The sequence below is a fragment of the Hevea brasiliensis genome, chromosome 3 (assembly GCF_030052815.1).
Source record: "Hevea brasiliensis isolate MT/VB/25A 57/8 chromosome 3, ASM3005281v1, whole genome shotgun sequence".
NCBI classification, from domain to species: Eukaryota; Viridiplantae; Streptophyta; class Magnoliopsida; order Malpighiales; family Euphorbiaceae; genus Hevea; species Hevea brasiliensis.
This window is the reverse complement of record NC_079495.1, coordinates 19,326,640-19,336,787: the sequence shown is the minus strand read 5'-3', so window position 1 is coordinate 19,336,787 and position 10,148 is coordinate 19,326,640. Positions and strand designations below refer to the sequence as shown.

At 25.9% G+C, this 10,148-nt stretch overlaps 1 protein-coding gene across 1 annotated transcript; it reads left to right on the top strand.

Moving 5' to 3' along the window:
- Nucleotides 1-272: 272 nt before the first annotated feature.
- Nucleotides 273-2,055, top strand: LOC131178652 (zeatin O-glucosyltransferase-like). Its single transcript, XM_058143926.1, has one exon. The coding sequence runs from the start codon at nt 414-416 to the stop codon at nt 1,872-1,874; it is 1,461 nt and encodes a 486-aa protein (XP_057999909.1). The 5' UTR covers nt 273-413; the 3' UTR covers nt 1,875-2,055.
- Nucleotides 2,056-10,148: the final 8,093 nt, after the last annotated feature.

Below are 10,148 nucleotides of genomic sequence, written 5' to 3'. Positions count from 1 at the left end.
TTACAGTAGTATCCATATGAAATCTATTATAATTAATGATTAAAATAAAATTATTATTCATATATTATTTTTATTATATAATTTTTTTATTTAAAATATAAAAATATAAAGAAATTTATCTATTAAATATATAAATTTTATATATTTATATTTTAAATTTACAGTAAACTGAATTAACACAAAAATTTTATTATTATTATTATTATTATTATTTCTTAACTCTCAATTTTAATTAATATCACTAAATAAATTAAATTACTATTATTGTCCAATATTATATAGATTAGAGAATTATATCATATCCCCTTATAAAAAGGTTCCCAAAACAACCAAGAAAAAACCAGAATCCAAGTTCATGGAAAACACATAATTAACCTATATATCCTAAAACCCAATTCTCCAAATGTCATCATATGACTAACCACCAAAACCAACGAGTCCATGCTCTTAATGGCCAAGATGGCCCAAAACAATCACAAGTAGTTGTGGTTATGGTGCCGCTACCAGCACAAGGTCACCTCAACCAGCTCCTCGAACTCTCCAGGCTCATCCAGTCTTACAGCATACCGGTCCACCTCGTCGGCACCACCACCCACAACACCCAGGCCAAGCTACGCGTTAATGGGTGGGATGTACGCGCCATCACTAATATCCATTTCCATGACTTTGAAATCCCTCCTTTTGCTTCCCCTACTCCCAACCCAAATGCTAAGAACAAGTTCCCTGCTCATTTGATACCTGCTTTCAAACATGCCTCATCTCATCTTCGAGAGCCTGTGTCTGTGCTTCTGCGTTCACTTTCGAGCAAAGCAAGAAAAGTCATAGTTATCCATGATTCTCTCATGGCGTCTGTTATACAAGAAGTTCAATTAATTTCCAACGCAGAGTCCTACAATTTCCATAGCGTATCTGCTTTTACCATGTGCTTGTATCAACGGGAAAGAATGGGGAGACATAATATTCATGAAAATGGGGTGATCCCAGAAGAAATTCCCACTCTTGAAGGGTGCTTCACTGATGAGTTCTCTGATTTTATTGATTCTCAATATCAGTTCCATAAGCTCGATTCAGGGCGTGTATACAACACATGCAGATTGATAGAAGGTGCTTTCATGGACTTGGTCGAGAAAGAACAGAATGAAACAACAGAGGGAAGTACTAAGAAGAAGCATTGGGCTTTAGGGCCTTTTAATCCAGTAATTATACCTGCAGAGAGAAAAGGCTCAGATGGAAAACATTTTTGCTTGGAATGGCTGGACAAACAAGCAAGAAACTCAGTGATTTACGTGTCTTTTGGTACTACAACAGCCATGAACAACGAACAAATCGAGCAGCTAGCAATTGGGTTGAAGCAAAGTGGCCAAAAGTTCATTTGGGTGCTGAGAGATGCTGACAAAGGAGATGTTTTCAAAGGAGAAAATGAAAGAAAAGCTGAGCTCCCAATAGGGTATGAGAATTCAGTGGATGGCGTGGGATTGGTGTTGAGAGATTGGGTGCCCCAACTGGAGATTTTATCCCACCCAGCAACAGGAGGTTTTATGAGCCACTGTGGGTGGAATTCTTGCATGGAAAGCATCACCATGGGAGTGCCAATTGCAGCTTGGCCAATGCATTCAGATCAACCAAGAAACGCAGTCCTAATAACAGAGTTGCTTAAGATTGGTGTTACTGTTAAGGAATGGGCGCGCAGAGATGAGATTGTCACAGCAAAGATGGTTGAAAGTTCTGTAAAGAGGCTAATGGCTTCAGACGAAGGAGATGGAATGAAAAAGAGAGCAGCAGAACTGGGTGAGTCTGTCCGGCTATCAATGGCTGAAGGTGGAGCTTCTCGCATGGAGATAGATTCTTTCATTGCCCATATCTCAAGTTATTAAGCTTAATTAGCTAGTTTTGTTAAAAGTTTATCATATTTTATATTTCAGCTCCAATCAGATTTTTAAAGTGTGTGGCTGTGTGCTCATTTTTTCTTTCTTTTGGGAAATAATTTAAAATCTTTGATCTTGTGTCAAACATGTATTTAGATTCACTTTTTAATTTAAATTTATTAATTCTCAATCTTTTAATTCTATTATGCTTTGCCTTTCTTTTGATTAAAATATTATATATTTTAATTTTTAAAATTTTGCATGGACTAATATTAAAATAATAATTATAATTGAAGGATTTCAAGATTTAAAAACCTTCTAATTGTATTTGGAAAGATCAAATTTAAAAAAAAAAAAATATGACTTTTAGAAATTTTTAAAAATTTTCATTTTCTCACTCATTAAATTAATGGGTTAACAAGATTTTCTCTTTAAAATATCTAAATACTTTAAAAAATATTTCCTTCCTCTCAAATATTAAAAAATTATAAAAATTTGAATACATGAAAAACATGATAAATTATTAAAAATAATTAAATTAAGAATTTTTGAAAAAATGACAACAGATAAAAGATAATTGTATTTTATGCTTTAAAAATTATTTAACGACAGAATGGACGTTTGAGAAATTAAGATTTCCACCTAACTTCTTTACTACAACAGAAACATTTAATTATACATTTTTTTTACATATACAAAACTATTATACTTTAATTTCTTTTAATTATTATTTAATCTATATTATAATAAAATTAATGACTTAATTTTCATATTTTGAAAAATATATGAGTTAGCCTTTAACTTTTAATTTCGTTGAACACTTTCAACATTCCATCTGTGTTTCTTAACTTTTGTTTTTAATTATAAACGTTTTGGTCTCTAAGATTTTACCATTATAAACATTTTCATCTCTAAATTTTTATTATTATGGATATTTTTATTTCTTATTGATCACTTTTTAAATACTTAATTAAAAGTTAATAAATTGTTAAAAACGGACAGGTAATTAAATAGTTGATATAATTGAATATGAAGGATTAAATTATATATTTTAAAATATGAGAATTAAATAATTAATTTTAATATAATTGAAGGAATAAATAATCATTTATATATATATATATATATATATATATATATATATATATATATATATATATATATATATATATATATATAGTGAAACAGAAAGGTTGTCACTAATTACGTTTAAATTTCCGCATTAGATCAATCTTCTCCGACTTTGATATCATGCAAAGTAAGGGTGGAAAGAAAGTCTTCTAATCTAAAATTTTTGTAACTCACTCTGCATAATGATATATTTTTATTTTTTATTAACAAATAATTTATTTATATATATATATAATTAAATATTATAATTCTAATAAAAAATATAAATTATTATTAAGATTATATTTAAAACTTATATTTTTAATCATAATTAATTTTTTAATAAATGATTTTATATTACATAATAATAAATTAAAATGAAAAATTAAAAAAAAAAAAGAAAAAAAAAATCTTTGTGGAAAAGTCCGCCCCTGCCTGGCCCCAGTTTTAGTGGGGAAATTAGGGGTGAGCAGATTTTGGTTCAAATCGAAAAATCGAACCGAACCGAATCAATTTAGTTTAATCAGTTTGGTTTTAAAATTTAATAGATTCGGTTCGGTTTTATATTATAAAAATTTCAGTTATTTCAGTTCGGTTCGGTTTTGAAAGGAAAAAAAATCGATTAAACCAAACCGAACTGAATAGTAATTTTATATATTCAAATCGAATCGAATTGATTTTTAAATTGATTTATTTTTATGACAAATTTATGAATTATATTTAATTTTTTATATATAAATTGTTTAATTTTATTGATTAATGGTTATTAGGTTCAAACCAAAATCAAAATTAGACCAAATAACTTGAAAATCAAGTCTAAATTAAAAAATCAATCAAAAATCAAAACCGATCGATTTGAACCGAACCGAACTGAAATAGAGCGATTCGGTTCGATTCGATTTTTCATTCATTTCGATTTAGTTCGGTTTCTAAAATATGTAATTCGGTTTTCAAAATTTAATTCGGTTCAGTTCGATTCGATTCGGTTTCAACTTCTAAAAGTTAGAAGGAATAGTTTTTCATGAACTAATCTCTCAATCTTCAAATACTAATATAAACATTATACCACCAAACAATATAAATAAGAGAGATAAGGTCAAAACACTAAACGCTACATTAAAAGCTATTGTTAAAAGCTATTGTTAAACAGTGTGTAAAACAACATAGTGAACAAAAGTCTTGGTCATCAAATTCTAAATTACTCTTATATTTTAATTTCTAAAATTTAAAATCCATTTACATTTTAACTTTTAAATTATCAAGAAAATATTATATTTTTATTGATAATAATATAAAAAAATAAGTAGGTTTTAATTAGTATTGTGATTCACCCGTTTTCTTTTACTTTTTTTATTATTTTTTGGCAAAAATATTAAAAAAATGACAGAGCTCAATGCTTTTTTTTTAATCTATATTTTAATTTTTTTAATTTTCTTTATAAATTTATTAAATTACAATAATTATATAAAGCACAAAACACATATGAAATTGAAAAAAAAAATACACAAATGAAACTAAAATTAAAAGACAGCAAATTATAAGAAAAAAAAAGGTTGAGAAAAAAAATAAAAAAGAAAATCACAAATTAGAAGGAAAGGGATAAATAGTGTTTCAAAATTAGCGCAAACCTTGGGCTCAATTTTTTGAGAATTAGGTTCTTGAAAAGAGGTGATTTGACGTCGCAATCGATATATGTTGTCGTGAGGAAGTTGTTAAAAAGTAATATCTTGCCGTTTTAACTTCACTTCTTAATAAGTAAATGAAGTAATTTCCTTCAGTTTAAGGGAAGTAACTTACTTACCCTATCGAAGTAAGTTACTTCTTAAAAAGTGAACTTCTCAGGAGGTAGAGAGTTTGAACCAAATAAAATCTAAGATTGACGAGCGAGTATTCAAAGGTTTTAGTTTTTAATTCTAATAAAAGATTGATCAATTAGGTAATTGAGTTGTACCAACATATTTAGAAGGAATTTTTCTTATCTATATTTGGTCCACTAGGGACTCAAAATATAAAAAGTATGATGAAACTCACCTATTAAATATATAGATTCCATATATTTATGTCTTGGGACCATGTCTTGGGAGGGTGGATCACCACTAAAATGGATAGTGAATGTTCGGATGGTCTTCACTCATAAAAGCATAGAAAGGAGAGGGGGTGGCGTAATTAAGATATGATAGGGAGGGTGAGGTGGGTCAAGAGAGAGGGAGAAGAGGAAAGAGGGGATAATGTCGTTTCCTTCGGTGTTTTTCTTTTTTTTTTTCTTTTTTTAAAATTTTTTATATAAATTTAAATTGATAAGTTTTGTGTACATTTTTTATAGAGAAAATGAATTGTGTTTAACTCTACCCCGAAGGCTAGCTCAAGGAAAAAAGATTTACCCAAGTCTTATATATAGCCCAAACATCTTATCTTAAACCAATGTGGGACAATACATCCCCCTCACATTCAGACATGAACATCTGGAGTGTGAAGTAGGCAAACAGATCTGTGTGTGGCCTAACATTGAAGCAGGGCTCTGATACTATGAAAAAAAAATGGAACAGGCCTAATTTCATCCTAAAATCTAACTCAATAGGAGAAAATTTATTCAAATCTTATATTTAATACAAACACCTTATCACATACCAATGTAATATAGCATATTATCCCTATTATTTTTATTTTTTTATAGATAGATTCAAAGAATAAGAATTCAAACTTAACACTGGTAAGATGAGTGAGCATATTATTTCTATTATTAATTTCACCTGAACTTCATTTTAAAGTATAATTGCGGTGGTTTGATAAATTTGAACTTTATACAGTGAATTGAAAAATTAAAAATAAAAATTATACTTTAAAAAAGCTAAAATTTTAATTTTTTTTATATAATTTTGCCTTTTTCCGGATTCTCTCAATTTGTCTTGAACCATGATTGGATAGGCTTGTTTTGATATCCATTTTGCTTATGATTTTTGGTTTCAATTTGTTAAAGAAATACGTATAATTAAAATATATTTATTTATTTCTATTTCTATTTTATATAATTATAATCTATAGTATATATAACTATAGTGTATATAATGAATACATAGTAGTCATTGAATATAATAAGATTTATTGTAATCAATATTAGAATGATTTCGTTTAATTTATAATTTTCTTAATATATTTTATATATATTATGTATGATATTACGAAAATTTAATTTAAAAAAAAACATTTATAAAGCTTGAGAATTTATAATAAATAAATGATGTATCTTTTATAAGTTTATAAATTAAATAAAAAATTTAATTACAAAAAAAATGTTTGTGATTCATTATGTTCTAATCTAGTGCTTTAATTTTGATAATTTAGACTAAATTTCTAAAATTGAGTGTAATTTTTTTCAATAAATGATATTAAGGGTGGTCAATGGATCAAGTTGAGTGGTTCAAATTATTTCAAGTTGTGAGTCCGTTTGAATTACCCATTAATTTGCTGTACATAAGGAATTTTGAATTAATTCATATTAATTTGCATATTTTACTTAAAATATTAATTTTATTAAAAATTTTAATTTATTAATTTCTTTCAAGTCAAAATTATTTTTATATTTGGTGATTGGGTTGATCCTTAATTAAACTTTTGATATTTTTGAGTCATTCAAGTTTCAACAATTTAGATTTTGTGCAGGTTGAGATGGATTACGTATCACTTTGGCTAAGACAAATTAAGGTTATGTTGATAGACTCTGTCAAAATTTATCTCATTTTAACTGAGAAAGTGTATTATTATTAACATCGATGAAAAATATTTTATTTATTTATTATAAGAGAGACCCAAATAATATGAATATCACTACCACAAATGTTAGAATTAGTAGTAAAAGTTTTACTACAATATTAATTTTATTATCCATAAAGCTAACACACAGCAATAAAATAAATAATTGTTGTTTGCTAATAATATATAAAAAAATGATAGTAATTATTATTATTATTAAAAAATTTTTAAGGTAATAAATATTACTACCACTATTTTTTTTTTGTATTAATCATAATTTTATTGTAAATACTTACCGCCATAATTTTATAATAATAACATATAGTAATTCATATATTATTCGCATAAACTCATGGTAATAAATTTTATATTTTTAACAGTAAAATTTTTTACTGTAGTTATATATATATATATAACAGGATTTCTTTTATGGGTAGAACTGTATTTAAAATAGGATTTATAAGATTAAAATTTTAATTTATATTAGTTATATTAATTAATCCTTTTATTAAAAAAAAAATATATAAATGTTTTTATCTATACAAATATTCATTTTTTAATTTATATTTCATTTAATTAATGTTTAAAATATGTGTGATGTATGTGCATCTATGATTTTTTAAATTGTAATAATTATTTTATTTTTAATTACATTTAAACATTAATTTTTAACAAGCTTTCCTCTTTATGTACGTTTTTTAAACGTTTATTTTTTTATTCTATTTTTTTTATTACCTATTTTCTTTTCTTACCATTGAGCGTTATCAGATTTTGATTTCTTGTTAGATTTTATTAGGTTTAATTTTTAATTTTAATTAAAAAATATTTTTTTAATATTTTGGATTCATTAATTTAACTTCATTATGACTAAACTAAAAATTTCTTTGGAGGTGACTCTAATATTGTTAAATAAAAATTTATTGATAATTTAATATTTTTGTTATAAACTTGCTAGATATCCATATAGCAAAATCATAGATAAATACTTGTGAATGTATAATACCCTAAATAACTTAAGGTTGCATTTGGACTCTAATATTTGGATTTGAAATTTAGATTTCAAATATTTGATTAATTAAAAAAAAAATTCATAGTTGTGCTTACAAGTTGTGATATCATGTAGAGCTTATACATTTAATTGTAGTAAGATGGATTTGAAATAACAAGGTAGAAGTAGATGTTTTAAATTTTTAGTTTTTAAACTTATCATAAATTTATGAGATTTAGATCAAATTCAAATTAATTTCATTTAGAATATCTAAATAATATATTTACTTAAAATTCAAATTTATAGGGTTAAATTCCTCAATCCAAATATAGCATAATACAAATTTAATTTCCTTATATATGGTACTTCCTAATCGGTTAAGCATTGTAAGACTTTTGTTTTCTTATTTTATATTAAATAATGATTTTTCCTTACTTGTGAGTTTTAACTCAGTAATACTAGAGTCGTTTCTAAAACAGTAAAATCTCGAACTTGAATTTTAGTCGAAGCCAATTATAGAAAAAAAAACTTTACATAATTTAACTCATTAAAAATTTTTTTTTATTTTATGTTAAATTAGTTTTTCTTTAAGAATGTTAAATTTAAATTTAAATGTCTAGTTTTTTATAAGTGAGTTACACTAAATTGTTTCATATTATTAAAAAAAAAAAAACTCTTTCTTACTATTAATTAATTAATTTTATTATTTTCTTTATTCCTTTCCATATAGACAATTGGCGTAACGACCCAAATCGGGAGCCATTACCGACGCTATCTACAACTATCTCTTTAAAACATTTATGAAAAATCCTGAATACCAGCACAGTAACTATCTCTTTACAGTTTACATGTCCAACTAAACATACAACATACATAGAAAATTCTACAGCTACCCTGTTGCTCAATCTCCAAGAAATTTTCTATTCCTGCACTCCTGCATCTGTGGTTAGGAGAAAGAGATAAGCTTACACAAACTCAGTAAGTCAAATCAATTAAATTTATCATTTTATACATATGCAATGCATCATCCAAATGAGTTTTCACATTATAAACAATCTACATAAAATGAATTTGTCACTAGTGATTTTCCAGATCCAATATGTCCAACCTATACAGAGGCTCCACAGGACTTCTGCTTAAAAGATCTAATGTGCCTCTCTCATACAGAGGCTCCTCAAGACTTTCACTTAAAAGTAGCATGCTATGAGCTTATTAGGCCTCACCTGATCTTACCCCCACAAATCATGCATGATCACATCATAAACATAATATATACGTAACATAGGGGAAACTAGTTGGTCATCCAAATTCCATCATGCATCAACAACAGTTATGCAAAATACACCATATTCGCGTTCTAGATACATACACCCTAATAAACAATGAAGTGATGCATGTGGATGATCATGAATTACATTTAAAGACTTACATTTATTTATTAGGGTTAGAGTTACTCACCTCTTGTAACACAAAACCTAGGTTAATTAGAAAAAAAAAATGAATAAAATTTATTTTTAAATTAAAAATTAATTTAAAACAACTAGCAATATAAAATAACATTCAAACTTAGAAAAAAAATAATAAAATTTATTTTTAAATTAAAAATTAATTTAAAACAACTTGCAATATAAAATAACATTCAAACTTATAAAATAAAATAAAATAAAATAGCCCCAAATCAAAAATAACAAAAATCAAGATGATTCCAATCCGTATAATCCAAACCAATTATTTATCACGTCTACCTACTTAATATCCAGTGTTTTTTTAACTGAAAATGGAAAAATAAATTATTTTGCTACAAAGATTCATATATGTTGGGGTACTTGTGACTAGGAATCTTAGATCGATGGAAAAAAGTGACCTATCAATTAAAAAAAACGTTTTTTTTTAGTTATATAATTAATTAATTTAAATTTAATATTATTAAATTAAAACTCATTAATTGTTAAAAAAAAAAAAAAAAGTCTCTTCAAACATGTGCTAATCGCCAGAAGTGAAATCCTAGCTCAGTTTGAATAATCAAACAAGCAACAATGGTGACTTTTTTACAATTAAGCCAGCCAAATTTAATTGTTAGCTAGCGTATCACTTAGGCCAACATCACCGTGGACCGCAATTAACTTTTAGGACGAATACGGTAATGTTAATTATTGTAATAGTTATTAGTTATTTTTTTAGTTGTTAATTATTAAATATTAATTATTATTAATTAATTATTTATATAATTATTAAATTAGAAGTGATTAGTAAAAATAATTATTAGATTAGATTTTAAATATAAAATAGTAATAAAATCTTATTGATCTAAGTTAAAATGCTCTCCTAACCTCTAAAATCTAGGAGAGATAGATTCATTAATCACTTTTTTAATCTCTAAAAACTAGTATAAATATTATGTCATTGATCAGTATAAATAAGAGAAGTAATGTTTT

What these genes read in the sequence shown, in the direction of transcription:
- LOC131178652 (XM_058143926.1), top strand. Translation starts at nt 414, where the DNA reads ATGACTAACCACCAAAACCAACGAGTCCATGCTCTTAATGGCCAAGAT.